The 19,305-nt window shown below is 41.8% G+C and overlaps 1 protein-coding gene across 1 annotated transcript; it reads right to left on the reverse strand.

Annotated features, from left to right (window-relative positions):
* Positions 1 to 1,068: 1,068 nt before the first annotated feature.
* Positions 1,069 to 18,698, reverse strand: LOC106570860 (myosin heavy chain, fast skeletal muscle). Its single transcript, XM_014143428.2, has 40 exons — positions 18,647 to 18,698; positions 18,311 to 18,538; positions 17,800 to 17,946; positions 17,319 to 17,475; positions 15,277 to 15,304; positions 14,958 to 15,066; positions 14,700 to 14,792; positions 14,468 to 14,528; positions 14,163 to 14,261; positions 13,723 to 13,826; positions 13,213 to 13,351; positions 12,851 to 12,969; positions 12,536 to 12,685; positions 12,271 to 12,441; positions 11,738 to 12,041; positions 11,377 to 11,441; positions 11,196 to 11,283; positions 10,969 to 11,086; positions 10,664 to 10,787; positions 10,161 to 10,297; positions 9,538 to 9,793; positions 8,034 to 8,276; positions 7,536 to 7,712; positions 7,292 to 7,437; positions 7,009 to 7,099; positions 6,277 to 6,666; positions 6,029 to 6,155; positions 5,724 to 5,842; positions 5,387 to 5,583; positions 5,053 to 5,236; positions 4,751 to 4,916; positions 4,311 to 4,435; positions 3,825 to 4,133; positions 3,393 to 3,596; positions 3,131 to 3,256; positions 2,565 to 2,735; positions 2,178 to 2,282; positions 1,987 to 2,082; positions 1,482 to 1,613; positions 1,069 to 1,196 (listed from the first exon to the last, which is right to left on the reverse strand). The coding sequence occupies exons 2-40, from the start codon at positions 18,524 to 18,526 to the stop codon at positions 1,176 to 1,178; spliced, it is 5,814 nt and encodes a 1,937-aa protein (XP_013998903.2). The 5' UTR covers positions 18,527 to 18,538; positions 18,647 to 18,698; the 3' UTR covers positions 1,069 to 1,175.
* Positions 18,699 to 19,305: the final 607 nt, after the last annotated feature.

Genomic DNA, 19,305 nt, shown 5'->3' on the forward strand with positions numbered 1-19,305 from the left:
TTGGAGCTGCCTTACTCAAGAAAAGTGGCTTTATTAACGACTTTAATAACTCAATTATTTTGGATCTAGTGATGAGACATGTTTCATCACTACAGGAAGCATTTCACAAAAGGCAGATGTGTTTGGAATACACACAGATGTTGACTATGCTGTAATATCAGTCATCACTGAATGAGATAATACAAATATATATGAAAATGATTATGTACAGAGAACAGAGGTTATGAAGTGTTTATTTTGGACCGTACAGTGTTCTTCAATTAAATAAATGATGATTAATGAGCTAGCTAATTGTTTAGTTTTCGTGATTTTGTGAAGACTAATCAGACTATTCTGTTTTCCTCATGAAAGGATCATTTATCCATCTGAACCTTGCAAAAGCCTGTTGCGTGTTTATAATGTGTATTGTCATAACTTCATAACTTCACCAATAGGTGGCAGGAATTTAACGCTAATATTTATGGGATGTATTTCAGCCGAAAATCAGTTGGAAATGCTAATTGGCTAATGATAAATCAATATCACATTTGTCATTTCTTTTCCTATTAATGTGTACATAATATTGTTTTACCCAGAACTAAAATCTCATGGAATTTGGTCAGATGCTCGATTACCATTTATGTTGACTTAGTCTGTCCATGGGAGATTGTGTGCATAATCTGTGACAAAATTTAAATGCAAAAATCCATCTTGTTGTTTCCTGAGAACTTAGTTCTTAGAATTTCCCCACAATCTCCAGTGTTCCTTTTTCAATTGTTACCATGGTATGCTTCTCTTATTTTTTTTCTTTAGAAACATTTCAATTTGGGCCAATTTGCGCCATATAGGCCAATTCTCCCAAGTGTAAATGTTTGAAACTATTATTTTGATGTTATGGATGGTCAGTCCATTCATCCATAGCTCAGTATGAGTTTGAGAGTGGTCACATTTCTCCAGCCTCATTCCTCAGACGTTTACCCCAAAAAAGTGACTGCTTTGGTAAGGTGACCACTTCTTTGTTTTTGGAATCCTAGAATATGGTATGAAAAAGCTGTTTGCTGAGTAATAAATCCACAGTCACAAGGGAAGTGTACTTACGCCTACATGTTTTTAATGAATGCTGAAACTTTTATCATGAAAATCCTATTTTATGCAACACAGGAAAATGTTAAGACTTTGATCTTCAATACTTTGGTCTATTCAGCAGCTTCCTTGCCCTGTAAGAAGAAAGAACACAATAGATTAGTATTTAATAATGAACAAAATGTATCAACACTTGGAAATAATATAATGCATAAAGAATTTAATGATCAGTGCTCAACTTAAATTTTTGATTTTGAAGCACCACATTTTTTGCCCTACCTGAAATGTGCTTCTTAGAGATCTTAAATACATTTAAGTGAGTGTAAAAGGTCAGTATGGACCTCAGAGAAGGCTAATTCATAGGTGGCGTTGATATGGTCATATTTTAACATGAGTTAGATTCAGCAGCAGCTCTGTACCTTTCCACCTTCGCGGGTCTTGGCTCTGAGCTTGTTGACCTGAGTCTCAGCAATGTCAGAACGCTCCTCAGCCTCCTCCAGCTCATGCTGAACCTTCCGGAACTTAGACATGTGGCTATTGGCTGCTTCCTCCTGGGTGAGGAAAAGAGAGGAGAGCAGAACATCAGCGTTCAAAGTTTGAAACTTCAGGTAGCAAATTAATATATATTTTTTAAAGGTATTTGAAAGCTTTTTTTATTGACAGATGCCAATGATACAGCAGAGAAAGTGAGTTGCAGAACTGGGGATCAAACTGCAATATATTAATATTCATATTAATATTCAACCCCCTCTCCTTTAAGTTGGTAACATATAACATATCAATTACTTGCACTATCAATTGAGTCATTGTTGACTGATGCGCAGTAGCACTTACTTCAACTAAACAGTATGGACATGAAGTTTGTAATGTATATATGTTTTGGAATGTATGCTTTTAGAGTATCTGACAAAGTATGTGACTCACCGCTTCCTCGGCCTGCCTCTTGTAGGCCTTCACTTTCATCTGCAGCTTGCCTACCAGGTCCTGAAGTCTGCCAACATTCTTCTTATCCTCCTCAGTCTGTGGGAGAAGATCAAATAATCATTGCCCCATCGTTTTATACACAAACCTGTATGTGTTAGTGTCAAGTGTGTGGAGAAGGTACTTTCTCTTACCTGGTAGGTGAGCTCCTTGACTCTGCGCTCATACTTGCGAACTCCCTTGACCGCGTCTACACCTCTTCTCTGCTCAGCCTCCACCTCAGTCTCGAGCTCACGCACCTTTGTGGAAGAAAGGAATGTAGACATTTATCTGAGGTGTTGAAATCATACGTTACAAATCTTTGTAAACAGAGGTATCTTCTACTAGTCAAGGAAGCACAATGTTGTCTGTTCCTATGCACTTGTACATGTTTATTGAAGGGGTCTGTAATCATAACAGCTTTTCATTATCTAGGTGCGTTATTGAGAGAAAAAGTAATTACACAATGCTCCTGTGTATTTGTATATGATTAAATACATTTCCAGCAATCAGTGTTTCAACCCACCCTGCTGATAACTCACCCTGGACTCCAGTTTCTGGAGCTGCTTCTTGCCTCCCTTCATGGCCAGATTCTCAGCCTCATCCAGACGGTGCTGCAGGTCCTTGACTGTGACCTCCAGGTTCTTCTTCATCCTCTCCAGGTGAGAGCTGGTGTCCTGCTCCTTCTTCAGCTCCTCAGCCATCATGGCCGCCTGGAATGGTAGTGTGTTTAATTTATGCACCGATTGGCACCAACCATAGTCTCTCTCTAGACAGACGGGATGCCTCCCACAATGTACCAATGTTCCAGTATACACATCTGTATTAAAACCAAAATCAATTTGGCAGAGGAAAGGGAAGAGTTGGGTACCGTAAAATCCATCCATAGTCTTGCAGTAAAGCTCTGCCTACCCAAATGTGTGATTTGTTTGGAGAGTTGTCCGTCAGAATAGCATCCTCCCCGAATAGGCCAAGAAAATCCAACATGATTCCCAGACCTAGTGCTGTTGCCCATAGGTCTGGGACTTCTGATACTACACCAATTATAACGTCCCTCTTATGGGCAAAATCAAGTTGATGTAATTCAATAGAGATCATAAGGACTCACGTCAGTGATGGCCTTCTTGGCCTTCTCCTCTGCGTTCCTGGCCTCCTGGACGATGTCGTCCACCTCTCCCTGCACCTGCACTAGGTCAGTCTCCAGCTTCTTCTTAGTGTTCAGAAGGCTGGTGTTCTGGAGGAAACAAGACATTTATTTGACTCTCGAGTCACAGGACAGAATGATGAAAATGTAAAAGCAAGCACTGTCAAATTTCAGCTGTGTGTAAACGGTTTGCTAGGTTTTATTAGAAATAGCTTTTGACCCATACCTGGGAGTGCAGAAATCCAACACGCTCGCTGGCGTCTACCAGCTCAGTCTCAGCCACTTTGCGGCCTCTCTCTGTCTGCTCCAGAGCAACTCTCAGCTCCTCGATTTCAGCCACCATCAGACCGTTCCTGCGCTCCACCATGGCTACCTGCTCCTTCGTGTCCTCTGAGGCACGGACGGCGTCATCAAGGTGCAATTGGGCATCCTGGGATTCACAATGATATAGGTTCATTAAGACTCATTGGCAAGCAGGGGCAATAGGATCAGTGATAGACATTTTAATTTATAATAATTTCCCAAATGTCCATACCTTTCGACAGTATATTAGTCCACTCTATTCAATTCCTCTGTTCTATTCTTTTTTACAGATCAAAAAAACAACAAATACCTCCCCATGTTCAGATGTTTGAACCTGATGTCCCAGTCCCTTTACCTTGAGCTGTCCCTGGATGTTCCTTAGCTGTTTCTGGGCCTCAGCTGCCTGCCTGTTGGCGTGGCTCAGCTGGATCTCCATCTCGTTCAGGTCTCCCTCCATCTTCTTCTTCACCCTCAGGGCATCATTCCTGCTCCTGACCTCAGAGTCCAGGGTGCTCTGCATGGAGTCAACCACCCTCTGGCTGTTCCTCTTGATCTGCTCCAGCTCCTCATCCTTCTCAGCCAGCTTCCTGTCCACCTCACCCTTGATCTGGTTCAGCTCCAGCTGAACACGCAGAATCTTGGATTCCTCGTGCTCCAGTGTTCCCTGGATAAAGAGAAGCAGTCAGGCGAATTGTGTTCAATACATTTGTATTTGGATGTGTATGACATAAGGAATTAAATATATATGACTACAATAAACACCAACAAGGAAAGCATTGCACTGTAGCTGGAATTGGTTAGTGTAACACTGCTTATCCCTTCAAACAGCTGTAGTTTGTACCTCAGCCTCCTCCAGAGCGGTCTGGATCTCAGACTTCTCTGTCTCCACGGTTTTCTTGGCCTTCTCCAGCTCATGGATGCTCTTTCCAGTCTCTCCGATCTGCTCAGTCAGGTCAGAGATCTCCTCTGCACACACAAACACAGGAGCTGTTTAGACTCAGGAGATGTTCAGTGGATATCACCAATGCACTGAAGTTGACAATGAATCATAATAACAGTTCATTAATAACAGCACTTCATATCGTTTTGCAAATCGAATTTCCTCCTACTTCCTTGGGTTGTTTGAAAGAATACCGATTACAAGTTCAAACAAGAATATTTTAAACTGTACATAAAACAATTCTGAAATGGTGTAATGGTCATTCTGATGATTACAGTTCCCTCCATTTTCAAAAACACTAGTCAAACATGAGCCAAAAAGAATTGCTGTCAAATGCTCACGTTGCAGGTTCTTGTTCTCTCTCTTTAGAGTCTCCAGATGATCCAAAGCCTCCTCGTAGGAGTTCTTCATCTTGAAGAGTTCAGTGCTCATTGAGCGAGCCTCCTTCTGAGCTCCTTCCAGTTCAGCCTGACCTTCCTCATACTTCTGCTTCCACTCTGCCAGAACCTAGGGAAATCCATGGGATTTTCATTCCAACTCATTGATGGAGAGTTTTGAATCAGAAATATGTTACACTTATACTACAATTGATCAAATAGCACACATAAAATATCCCACTAGGATTAGGTTCATGCATTTTCACCTTGTCAAAGTTCCTCTGCTTCTTGTCGAGGTTGGCAGCCATCGCGGTGGCTCTCTCAACGTCAATCATGAGGTCCTCCACCTCTCCCTGCAGTCTCTGCTTGGTCTTCTCCAGGGAGGCACACTTTGAGTTGGTCGCCTCAATGGTCTCCTCAGCCTCCTGCAGACGCTGGGCCAGCTTCTTCCTGTTGGATGACAGAGGGTGGTTTTATGGTGAACAATTTGTTGTGAAACAAATGTTACAATACATATTGACGTAACATTTTCTCAAAGCCCACTACCACCCTCACCATCCACACCCTATATTTGTGTTTTTGCTGTTGTGTGCAACTCACTTAGCCTCCTCCAGCTCCTCTGTGCGCTGGATGGCATCAGTTTCATACTTAGTCCTCCACTGAGCCACCTCACTGTTGGCCTTGGACATGCCGCGCTGCAGCTCTGCCTTGGCCTCCTGCTCCTCTTCAAACTGCTCTCTTAGAAGGTCACAGTCATGGCGGGCAGACTGGACACTGTGGGACAGTGCGTTTTTAGCCTGTGAGAGAGAAAGACAAACAAAGACAAAGAGAGATTAGAGAGAGAGAGTAAAACAGTCTCTGAGAATGGCGTAGTCACCGTCTTTATGGAGATATGGCTCTAAACTGTGGCAGATGGAGTCTGTTTTGGGTCCCTTACCTTTACCTCCTCCTCAATCAGCCTCTTCATCTCCTCAACCTGCTGGGTGAAGGCATGTTTGCCTCTGGTCAGCTGAGACACCAGGGCTTCCTTCTCCTCCAGCTGGCGGCCAAACTCACCTGCAGGGATAGAGGGACATCGTGTTAATGAGGTCTCTGTTCCCGAAGATTTAAAATGTATTTTGAGGTATCGAATAGCAATGTTAGGTTGTGAATAGTACAGTAAACACTATGTGGACTGGACACGTGTTATTGTGTACTACTGAAGTGTACTACTATTAGTTTGCTGGTCATTGCTAATGGTACCATTTTCTGTCAGGAGTCTGGCCCTCTGTCCGCTGACGTCGTTGACCTGGCGAACATTCTCATCATTCTTAGTCTTGAGCTCGCTCAGCTGGTCCTCAAGAGTACGACACATCTTCTCCAGATTGCCCTGTTAGTAAAACATGTTCCATTATTACTTTATATATGGGACTCCTGCCAACATCAGTTCACTTGAATGGTAATGAAGTTGACCTCCCTCAACACTGCTTGACTAAAACATCATTACTCACCTTAGCCTTGGCGACGGCCTCCATGTTGCTGGTGAGGTCATCAATCTCCATCTTATACTCGCTCTTCTCCTTCTCCAGCTTCTGCTTGACGCGCTGCAGGTTGTCAATCTGCTCCCCGAGCTCAGCCACACTGTCAGCCTGCTTTTTGCGCAGACCGGCGGCTGTGGCCTCATGCTGCAGGGTGGACTCTTCAAGATCACGACGCAGCTTCTGGAACTCAGCCTCGCGCTTCTTGTTCATCTCAATCTGAGCAGCAGTGGCGCCTCCAGCCTCCTCCAGCCTCTCGCTGATCTCCTCAAGTTCCCTGGAGAGATCGGCCCTCTGCTTCTCAACCTTAGCCCTGGCAGCACGCTCAGCCTCAATTTCCTCCTCCAGCTCCTCAATACGGGCCTAGAACAGGGGGCAGGAACAGAGGGGGATGAACACTACAATATAGTTGAAATAAATAACCTGTATAAATAATAATAGTATGTATATTTTGCATACATTTGTTGATACAAAGCCAAATACACAAATAAATTCAGTAGACAGTGTCCAATGTGTCAACCAAAACCACAACGGATAGAAGCACCATCTTTACAACAGTTAAAAGCACCATCTTTACAACAGTTAAAAGCACCATCTTTACAACAGTTAAAAGCACCATCTTCCAACTTACTGAGCCATTAGAAGCCACCAGAAATGTTTCAGGTGTGTGCTTTCCTGTACTGGAGCTTAGATCCTGTACTGTACCTGCAGTTCCTTGATCTTCTTCTGCAGCTGAGCTCCCAGAGACTGTTCATCCTCAACCTTGCTGAGGAGCTGGCTGGTCTCAAAGTCCTTCCTAAGAAACACAAACACGTCGATTTGCAGAGTTGGTTTTGGTTTGATAGTGTAAAGGGATAATATAATAGCATTCACTTTGCTTTAAAGAATCACATACAAATCCTAATTCATAATTACAAGATTGAGCCAAGAACAACCATTATGTTGATCAATATGGCAGGTAATACTGTAGTAATTTGTTTGTGTTTACTTCTTGATTTTCTCATCAGACTGCTGCTTGTCATTCTCCAGGTCCATTATGGACTCCTGGGCAAGCTTCAGATCTCCTTCCAGCTTTCTCTTGGCTCTCTCAAGGTCCATACGGAGCTTCTTCTCTTGCTCCAGAGAACCCTCAAGCTATAAGATAAAAACACACATGTAATGTTCAAATCTAAACAACTGAAGATAATATCATCTTACATACAATCATGGACAAAATGTAAAACTCCACTCACGTCATCCACTTGCTGTTCCAGCTTGGTCTTGGCCTTGGTCAGAGTGTTGACTTTGTCCTCCTCTGCCTGCAGGTCGTCCAGTGTCTGCTGGTGGGCCTCTTGGAGGGCTTTCTTCTCCTTGGTCAGCTTGGCAACACTCTCATCCATAGATGCCATCTCCTCAGTCAGGTTTTTAACCTAAAAACGTCCACAACAAATGTAAGTCTTTTGTCACTTCACCATGAAGGGGAGATTTAGTTTGATATATATTGCATTCATTTCATTCAGATTATAAATGTGTCAACAAGTACTGTACTATTGATTCAACACTAAATTGCACTGTACTAAATGGAAGTCATAAACGAGGGGATGCAGAACAAGCATTGAGTACCCTGCAACTGAAATTCAACTATTTTGTGTCTTCATTTTCCCTGCACCCACAAAACAATTTGAATTCTATTTCTGTTGAGCTATGTTTTGAGTAGATTTTTATTTGGATGGTTAGACTGTCTACGAGACCTTGTTTTCAGTGGCGTGCTTCTCCTTCTCCACTTTGGCCAGGGTGAGCTCCAGGTCATCAATATCCTTCTTCAGCTCAGAGCACTCATCCTCCAGCTTCCTCTTCTTGGCAGTCAACTCAGCATTCATCTCCTCCTCATCCTCCAGCCTCTCTGTCGTCTCTTTGAGTTTGGCCTCCAGCTGGATCTTGCTCTTGATGAGCCCCTCGCACCTTTCCTCAGCATCGTTCAGATTCTCTGAATCCTGGTTTCAGAACAGGGAAAAAAAATCTACGGCCTCACTTTGTGTATCAAAATATAGACTTAATTTAGTCAAACAGGTCAGAGCAAATCAATATAAATACACAATATATATATATGTAACATGGGTAACACAAATAAATGTATGAGTTAGCCACATACAACACATCAGTGTTTCCCCTATGTTCATTTAGTTGTTGCCACTCACAACATTTTTATTTAATACTTTTTTAAATTTTAGGGACGGTAAAACGTTCTTCATTTTAAACTGAAATGACTAATGATCGTAAAAAATGTAATAGAGCTATATCTTTTTTTATAAGATCTTTGAGAACTAACAATCAGCAAAATAAAAACTGCAGTCATGGAGAATCTAAAATTCCAAAAATGTCAAACGTTTTGCTATAGTGTTTGAATCACTCAGATTGCATAAGAACACGACATAAGCGATGGCAAAAATATGTAGAATTGCAGGAAATTGGCTTTAAAACGGTGTTTGTTTTCTCACAGCCATCAGCCCCATGAGAAAATGTGTTGAAGTGCAGGAAATTGGCTTTAAAACGGATTTTTTTCTCTCAGCCATCAGCCCCATGAGAAAATGTGTTGAAGTGCAGGAAATTGGCTTTAAAACTGATTTTTTTCTCTCAGCCATCAGCCCCATGAGAAAATGTGTTGAAGTGCAGGAAATTGGCTTTAAAACTGTGATTTTTTTCTCTCAGCCACCAGCCCCATGAGAAAATGTATAGAAGTGCTATATAATGTTCTCTCTGCCCCATGGCAGAATGTGTAGAAGTACAGGAAATTTGCACTCCTAGCGAGACACTGTGTACGTGTCTGTTCATATATATGTGTGTGTGTGTGTGTGTGTGTGTGTGTGTGTGTGTGTGTGTGTGTGTGTGTGTGTGTGTGTGTGTGTGTGTGTGTGTGTGTGTGTGTGTGTGTGTGTGTGTGTGTGTGTGTGTGTGTGTGTGTGTGTGTGTGTGTCTCTCACTGTCTGTTTGATTGTGTGTGTGTGTCTGTGTTCATGTTCATGTGTGTGTAAATGTGTTGGGTCAGCAGGTGGGCCAGTAACCAAAAGGTCGCTGGATTGAATCCTCGAGCTGACAAGGTAAAAATCTGTCGTTATGCCCCTGAACACACCAGTTAACCCACTGTTCCCCGGTAGGCCGTCATTGTAAAATAGAATTTGTTCTTAACTGACTTGCCTAGTTAAATAAATGTTCAATTTAAAAATAAAATAATCATGAGGGTCATTGTTCACTCACAGATGCTACTTGGAGCGCAAGGTCTGCCCTCTCCTGCACCATGGACACCAACTTCTCCTCCAACTGCTTCTTGGTGGCCAGAGCCTTGGCCAGGTCCGTCTGCATCTTCTCATAGTTCTCCTTCATGTTGGCCAGCTCCTTCTCAGTCTCTGCGCTCTTCAGCAAGGGCTTGATCTTAAAGTACACCTTCATCCACGGCCAGGTTTTAACATTCATGAAGGAGCGGATGTTGTACTGGATGGTGAAGACGGAATCTCTGGTTGACAGAAAGGATAGCGTGACATAAAGCTACATTCTGGGATTAGAAGAAAAACAAAATGGAGACCCCCGGCACTTTGTGTACAGCAGAGGAATGGGGCTGTGGATATGTAACCCCTCATAGACTGCGTTCTAGATAGATTCAAGCTCATGAGGCATTTTTTATTCTTCAAGAATGAATGGGTAAATATCCGATATTTAAAAGACAATTGAACAGCTTGCCAAATCCCAAACTACAGTTTTAATAGAGCATTTTAAGTTGTACTTTTTTATTCTGAACAACTCACAGCATATACAGAATGTAATAATGCATTAGATACAGGTGGTTGACAGAAAGCTTTGCCCAGATGTCTCCTATTCCTCACCTCCTCTCCATCATCTTGGTGAACTCTCTCCTCATGAGGAATCCCCGGCTGAGAGCCTGGACCATGCCGACCAGAGTGGCCAGCTTCTCATCTCTCATCTCCTCCAGGACGCCCAGCAGACCGGCTTTGAAGAACACCTGAGACACAGGTTATACATAGTCAATTATGGAACCAGAGTCAGATGGTGACAGAACAGGAAACAACACCACTAGATTGATATAAACAACACAAACATTGTAATGCTCACAAACAATCCATGGGATAGGTTGTTTATAATGTGTAAGTTGTTGTACAGTTGTAGATGAATAATGAGTTTAGTTTCTCTTCTAGACTTGTGATTATATGACATTGAAGAAAAAAACAGTACGATGTTTTTCAACATTTTCCATGAAGAAGAAATAGAAATAAAGGATGGACTGGAGAGATGTTGAATGGTACGGGTTTAAATTACCATTGAGTTGTGTTTTATTGTCAGCTTTTGCAAAGGGTGGTAGGTGACTGACCTTGGTGTGTCCAAACTTGTAATCCTCATGATTCACATCAATGGATCCAAGCAGCTTCTCAGAAGCCTTCTTGTTGTCCATGAACTGGCCCTCTGGGATGACACTGGCATTCAGTACTTTATACCTGAATGGGGAGACATTTTTAACATATGTCAAGTTGTAATAGGTTGGTTATATTACGTAATAAGTAAGCCTATTTTGATGTTGGGAAAACCCTTGTAGCAGAACTGTATGTGTGCGTGTGTGTGCGTGTCCGTCCGTGCGTGCGCGTGCGTGCGTGTGTGTGTGTGTTTGTGTGGGTGTACCTCTGCTTGAAGTCAGCATAGATGATTCTGCTAGGGAAGCCCTTTCTGCAGATCCGGATACCCTCCAGAACACCATTACACCTGAGCTGGTGGATAACCAGGAAGTTCTCCATCAGACCTGGTAAAACAAACCAAGTCTCTTTTAATGCTCGTAAACAGGTTAAAGATTGGTTCGTTAAGGTTACTGATACTGTACTGATAAGATGTAAACTCAATATTTCTTGTACCTGGGGTCTTTGACTCGTTGGGGATCAGGCAGCGCACAAAGTGAGGATGAGTGCTCCTCAAGTTGGTCATCAGCTTATGTAAGTTCTCCTATAAGAGGGTTACAAAGCATTCTCTCAGAAATGATTTATGATAATCAATGCACATTTAGAAGGAATGAGTATACACATTTCAGAAGCTCACCCTGAACTGGGAGGACACAGTCTGCATGGAGCCACCCTTCTTCTTACCTCCCTTCTTGGTATTATCTATTCATATGGGCAAAGTAAAATATAACTAGACAAGTATACTTCTCAGAGTGGAATAATAATACGAGTATGTAAGACATCTGGAATGTTCTTGCCTTCAGTAAAGCACACTAAATTTAAACCAGAGAATCTCTGGTTAACTTCATACTTATCTTAATGCAAATGCTACCAATGAAATTGTGTAAAATAACACCTATTGTATGAGTAAATTAACCCAGTGAATAAGCCTGAGCATTTGTGATACATTCAAAGACAAAAAAATGTTAGGTCTGAGTTGTAACTGATGCTAGTCTTACCCTCAGGTGGGGCAGCAGGGTACAGAGCAGCCAAAAGTTTGACTGAAGACTTCCCGTACAGCTGAATAACTGAGTCGTTCAGGGGATCCTTGTTCTTCTCCAGCCAGCCAGTGATGTTGTAGTCCACAGTGCCGGCGTAGTGCACCAGGGAGAAGTGGGCTTCTGCCTTGCCTTTGGCAGGCTTGGGCTTCTCAAACGCCTTGGTTTTGCCAAGATGCTGGGCGTACAGCTTGTCCTTGAAGGTAGTGTCTGAAGACTTGGGGAACATGCACTCCTCTTCAAGGATGGAGAAGATGCCCAATGGCTTTACGAAAAAAGAGATGTATATCAAATTAGTGATATTTACATTTAGGATCAGATTTATTCCTTTAGCAAACATGCTATTGTAGGATTATATTCATTTAGGGGCACATAATCGGAAAAATATTGAGTTCTCAACAGTCGGAAACGTTGTACCATTGTGATAATATTTCACACAGTGCTCATATGAGCTTTGCTGTTGTGGTCCATTATAATCCTCACAGACAGTTTACCTTCTCAATAAGCTCAATGCAGGCAGCCAAGTCCATGCCGAAGTCAATGAAGGCCCAGATGATTCCCTCCTTCTTGTACTCCTCTTGTTCCAGGACGAACATGGTGTGGTTGAAAAACTGTTGCAGTTTCTCATTGGTGAAGTTGATGCACAGCTGCTCCATGCTGTTGTACTGGTGATGGAATTTTAAAAAGGGTCGTTACATCATACAAGGCTGTAATCCCTCTCAATCCCAACTAATTGTCTTGTTCTGGTCGCATACTCACATCAAAGATCTCAAACCCGGCAATGTCGAGCACGCCGATATAGAACTGCCTTGGATTCTTGGTGTCCAACATCTCGTTGATACGGATGACCATCCACAAGAACATCCTCTCATAGATGGACTTGGCCAGAGCCGAGACTGAGTTATTAACCTATAATGATAATACCTCAAATGAATACATAAGATATTGATCGTGTCTAGTGATAAGGTGATAAGAGCTTGGGAATAACAACATCACAAGAAGAAAAAACATCTATGGTCCTCAAAAGATTTCCGGTGCTCAGAAAATGGTAGATGCTGTGTTTGGTCGTCTTACCTGAGGCACAGTCTGTCCCTTGGTCACGTACTCGTTGCCGACCTTGACTCTGGGGTAGCACAGAGCCTTCAACATCTCAGCTGAGTTCAGGCCCAACAGGTAGCCAATTTTATCAGCCACTGTAGAGAGAACCAACAACAATAGACTCAGGCACACAAGATGTTTCTCATGCCACACTGACAAAATAGTTTGGGTAAGGTTTTGATTTTCACCCACATCCATCATTTCAAATCATTTCTGGAGTTTGAAATCTGGTCTCCTGGGTTACTTTCATGTGACACTATCTGTCTTAGGTGTTCTATTGCATTGTTTGGGAATGGGACTAATGCTTTACATATTGTACGTCTATGACTGGGACTCACCCTCTGTGCCGTCTGGCTCAGCCTGCTCCTCACGCTGCTTCTGCTTGAAGTGCAAGTTTCCATGGTGCAGTACAGCTCCTGTCAGCTTGTAGATGCCCATCTTCTCCTCATTAGTGAAGCCCAGGATTGTAATGGCATCCTGGCATTAGAGATGAAGTACAACACTGATGAACTGAACAGTAGTTCTAGTACATTACAGTTCTGTGGTCACTCCAGAACAAATGGGATAGATATATTTGTCTTCTCTGTTCCTCTTGAGAATGCTTGGCCAACACTAGTAGACGGCAAAACAAAAGGAGTTTTCTACAGTTCCACGGGGCACTTAGTAGCGCTCTCTTGTGGATGTCATACAGGCATGTGCCTCAAGGCCAAGTGTGAAGGCATAAAGGTATCAAACACAAATAAAATACATCAATTCCCAGCAGCCACCAATTTGGAATTGCACAGTGCATTCAGTGTGTATGGGGGTCCTACCATTCCAGAGTTTGGTCAACCCTTGGTTTGACTCACGTCTGTGGCATCCAGCTCTTCCTTGTCGTTGATGCTGGCCACAGTGATCTGACCCTGGCTGCACATGGGGAAGTCGTAGGGGTTGGTGGTGATGAGCGCCATTTCTGTGGACAATGGAGAACGGCTTGTCAGTTAAATCTCTTAGAATTGTGCTGTCCTACCTTTGCAGTATATCTCCCTCCTCTCCTCAATAGATGGACTCAAAGATACATGTAGTATATAATAAACAGCATCAAAAGAGGGGACTGAGACTCCTGGACTAGTGCATCACAGTGCATTATTTGATAGATATTTCCCAAAGACCTGATCTGTGTCTAGATATCTTATTACCTTGGATGTACTCATTTTAATAGTATTAATAGTGTGGACTGGGAATATTTGTTATAAATTCCACAAATTTGGGTGGGAATAATTTCCCCTGAACCTCTACTGTGCCGTACCAACAATCTCAGGTTTGTGATTGGTCATCATCTGGAAGAAGATGTGGTAGCCTCTCTCATCGGGCAGCTGGAAGGACACTCTGGACTTCTCCAGAAGGTCTGAGAGAGAAAGAGAGAGAGAGAGAGAGAGAGAGAGAGAGAGAGAGAGAGAGAGAGAGAGAGAGGGGAGAGAGGAGAGAGAGGAGAGAGAGAGGAGAGAGAGGAGAGAGAGAACATGAGATAAAACGTAATTTGATGACATGATCTCCAAAAAAGAATATGTGTGAATTTAGGAAAGAATTGATAAATAATCAAAACCAACTCACAGGTCTCAATGTCAGCTTTAGCCAGTTTTCCTCCTTGGAAGTGAATCCTGATGAATTTACCCTACAGTTGAGCATGGAGGTTGGAATTAGGTCAACAAAATAAATGTAACATTTTACTTTGATAGACCACTTTAAATGTTACTGTTTGTTGGACATCTATTGACATAACAATAGGAATCTACTGAAATAAAAGGTTTCAATATAAGGTAACTTATATACCCTTCATACTTACGAAGCGAGACGAGTTGTCATTCCTCACTGTCTTGGCATTACCGTAAGCCTCCAGCAGGGGGTTAGCTGCAATGATCTGATCCTCAAGAGACCCCTGATTGACACAAACACAAGTGACTTAGAAACTGGTAAAGTGGTAAAGTTAGTTTTCCTTAATTACTTGAGTACTTTTCTTGAAACAGGATTCACCAATGAAAAAAGTTTACAGAGCCAATCAAATGGGAATGTGTTAAAAAAGGTAAACAGAAGCACAACCTACCTGCATTTTGGTAGGGTCTACTTCCTTCTTGACACCAGACACTGCAATGGTGGCAAAGTACTGGATGACACGCTTGGTGTTGACAGTCTTTCCTGCACCGGATTCTCCACTGGTTTATATGACAGAGAAAGATGAACATTGAAAAAAACACTGTTGACCTGTTTTCTAACATAAAAAATGTACCAATATTCCCACTCATCGAATGATTATTACATATTGCCTAATCCATTCATAATGTCATGTATTTCATCACATCAAGTGACCCATCATATTACAATAGAAACACCTTTCTCAAGTGAAACTTTAGTAAACAACTTACGTAATCAGGACGGACTGGTTCTCGTTATCTGTAACCAAAAAAACGAATTGCTTATCATACTCAAGCAACATTAGGGGTACATTAGTGCATTCATAGGGTTCATTCATAGGGTTCATTCATAGGGTTCATTCATAGGGTTCTTCCCTCTTTTTAGCGATAATTCAAAAAACGTCAGCGCGACAGCTGATTAGAATATTTTCAGATGTGGTTTGCTTACAGCTCTTTTCGTGTGACCGTGAGTGAGAGTGTCATTCCAGTTGACCTAATCTGTTGTGTAATGCCATTACATGCTATATATGAGTATGGCCAGTGCTTGTCTTGTGAAAGACTCATGTATGGTGTGGCCTTATGTCAGTGACAACTTGTCTAAGTCAGTGGTTTTCAGTTCTCTCCTCAGTGACCACCAGCTGTTCCAGAGCTAGCACACCTGATTCAACCTGTCAATTAATAAAAACTATGGAATTTTAACAATATAATAAGACTAACCAGAAAAAAGAACCCTTTATGGTTCTTCAAGAGGTTATTTGTAGAACCATTCTCCAAAAAGGTTCTATAAAGAACCATTAAAAAGGGTTCTATACAGCACCAAAAAGGGTTCTATACAGCACCAAAAAGGGTTCTATACAGCACCAAGAAGGGTTCTATACCGCAAAATGAGTCTATACAGCAACAAAAAGTGTTCTATACAGCTACAAAAAATGGTTCTATACAGCCCCAGACCACAAAGAAAGATGAGCACCATACAGCACCATAAAGGCATGTGCACGGATAAAGATCCAAGGATGCCTGAGCACCTCCCCTTTTGCCATCCTATGAGAAAAATGCCCCTTTCAGATTGGTGGTGAGTTTAAATTGTTTTAGATTTTTATTTCACTTTATGTCTGTTTCCTCTCATGTCATTGAAATGAATTTTCCAAAAAAAACGTTTTTATCTTGGAAAATTCCCCTGCTCCCCATGTGAGCGCGCACTGCAGAAACTACCGGCGCTGAACGGTAGTGTAGTATTGGCTCCCTTTTGAGTTGCATGTCATCTCACGATCAGAAACAGGAAAGGCTTCAATTCAACTGTTTGTTACTAGGCCTAAGAGGCAGATGTCAGCAGCAGGATAAACTCAAATCAAAGGCCAAAGACTAGTCAGATTATTTCAACAGCATAGTATAGCTAACTGGATAGCTTGCTTAGTACCTAACCTACAGTAGGATGAGTGGGATGTTACAGAAAATAAAGGTTTATGCTAAAGCAATAAGGCCTGAGGGGGTGTGGTATATGGACAATATACCACGTCTAAGGGCTGTTCTTATGAACGACGCATCACGGAGTGCTTGGATACAGCCCTTAGCCGTGATATATTGGCCGTATATCACAAACCCTCGAGGTGCCTTATTGCTATTATAAACTGGTTACCAACGTAATTAGAGCAGTAAAAACAAATGTTTTGTCATACCCATGGAATAGGGTCTCATATACCACGGCTGTCAGCCAATCAGCATTCTGGGCTGGAACCACCCAGTTTATAATAAAACAGATATGTTGACATTTGGCTACAGGAGGCGAGCATTAGATACCTAGCTATGAATGTAAGTAATGTAAGATAACTGGTTTTCCTGCTAATTTGGCATTGCATAGAACCATTTGTGAAATTGTGTACCTCTCTAAAGCATATTTTAATTTCCATTCATGCATCCATCCATAAACACTTTGAGATCCATATCTATCTATCTATCTATCTATCTATCTATCTATCTATCTATCTATCTATCTATCTATCTATCTATCTATCTATCTATCTATCTATCTATCTATCTATCTATCTATCTATCTATCTATCTATCTATCTGTCTGTCTGTCTGTCTGTCTGTCTGTCTGTCTGTCTGTCTGTCTGTCTGTCTGTCTGTCTGTCTGTCTGTCTGTCTGTCTGTCTGTCTGTCTGTCTGTCTGTGTCTGTCTGTGTCTGTCTGTCTGTCTGTGTCTGTCTGTCTGTCTGTCTGTCTGTCTGTCTGTCTGTACTTCCATCCATCCATCCATCCATGAGAGCTCGTACCAATCTGCATGAACTGGAAGGCGTTGTCAGAGACGGAGAAGATATGGGGTGGAGCCTCCATCCTCTTCTTCCCTCTGTAGGCGTTAACAACCTCCATGTCGTACACAGGAAGCCACTTGTAGGGGTTCACCGTGGCACAGAAGAGCCCAGAGTAGGTCTGGATGAAAGAGAATAAATTAAATTAGGGGATTAGCAAAATCAGATGGAATTTTACCTGGATTTATGTGAGGATGTGGGTGTGCTTTGGTATACTAATGTAGGTCTACTGTATTGGTATGTTTTTGTTTCTACCATTCATTATGTGTTTTACTGTATGTGTTTATTTCTCATGTTCATGTATGTATGTATGTATGTATGTATGTATGTATGTATGTATGTATGTATGTATGTATGTATGTATGTATGTATGTATGTATGTATGTATGTATGTGTGTGTGTGTGTGTGTGTGTGTGCGTGTGTGTGTGTGTGCAGGTATCTTACATAGATCATCCATGCTGCATAACGCTCTTTGAGGTTATACAACACAGAGGCTTCATTCAGGTAGGTCATCATGGCCATGTCCTCAATCTTGTCGTATTTAGGGGGGTTCATCTGGTAGACGTCTGCCTCTTTGAACTCTTTTCCTTCCTGAAACAGTCACAACTCTAGATTATACACAGAACAAACTGGACATGACTGAATGCTTTTTGAAAATTCAATAATTGAAGTTCAATCTTTTTAAACACATGCATACCCCCGTTTAATTAAACAACTTTGTTATCACCCACTGACACAGACATGGTGGTTCTTGACTAGTCAATAGGAAAAATGCCATGCCATTATTAAATAGCAGTGAAGGTTATATTTTTGTTTGCAAAAAAACGAACTAATGCTTTTTAATCTTTCTGCTGTTACTGATTTCATTTATCCTATTGGTATGTTTTTTAAAAAAAATGTTGAAATTGAGTAATTGCACAAACTTGAAATGTAATACTTTTCAAATCAGGCTTACCTCCTTAGTGCCGTTAGGATTCGTGACTGTCACAGTACACTTTCCGTCAGCCCTGGCAGTGACCAAACCTTTAAGGTACAGCTCTTTCGTGTCTGACACATAGCAAGCATTCTTTGAATCAAAGGGTGCGGCTTGTGCCTCCATCCTCTCCTTCTCAGGCTTACGGAGGTATATGGCAGCCTTGCCGTAGATTTGCATCTCCGCGTCCGTACTCATGGTGACGGATCACTATAGGAAAGAGAAACGTGATTGACTCTGTGGTGCTTCCTCCCCAGTCAACTGTGTAAGGTGAATGGTATCTCTCACAGAACATTTTTGTAACTTTTTAAGACTCACCTTATTTTTCCCCTTCTACAGATGAATTTGTACTTCTTGGAGAACCCTGTGAAACATTAGGGTGTTGTGAATACGCACAAGTCTAAAGCCCTATCATTTTGCCCCCAAAGTGCTAGAAAACATTTTGAATGGTATCATTCAACTCAATCATTACGGCCATGTCCAATTCAACTAGTAACTTTCATTTTCCTAGTGGCAACTCACTTTACTACACATTCTGACAAGAATTCAAATATAACCCAATTACATTCTAGACCATCGCCTCAATTTACCGCTAAATGCAGGAGCACCGCTTTTGACCTTAAATTAAAGTTACAGATTTAAGGTAAAGCACTATAAAAAATAATATATATATATTATATATATATATATTAAATGAATGCCACTTAATTGCATATTGTAAAATCTTACAATAGACACATGTATTTTTGTTGTTGTTTCAGAAATCTATTCAAAAAATCTATTCAAAAAATCTATTCAAACAGTGCAGTCAGCTTCTGCCTCAGATGCTGAGCCCAAAGATGAGACCAATTTAATATCTAAGGAGGTGGAGAGAGTCTTACCAGAGGAAGAAGGTTTCTGACTTATGGATACTGGGTCCTCAGCTTGCTTATATCTGGTTGAAAGTGCCAACCAAGCAAAAGTTAATTGTGGACCAC

This window comes from Salmo salar, chromosome ssa15 (assembly GCF_905237065.1).
Source record: "Salmo salar chromosome ssa15, Ssal_v3.1, whole genome shotgun sequence".
NCBI classification, from domain to species: domain Eukaryota; kingdom Metazoa; phylum Chordata; class Actinopteri; order Salmoniformes; family Salmonidae; genus Salmo; species Salmo salar.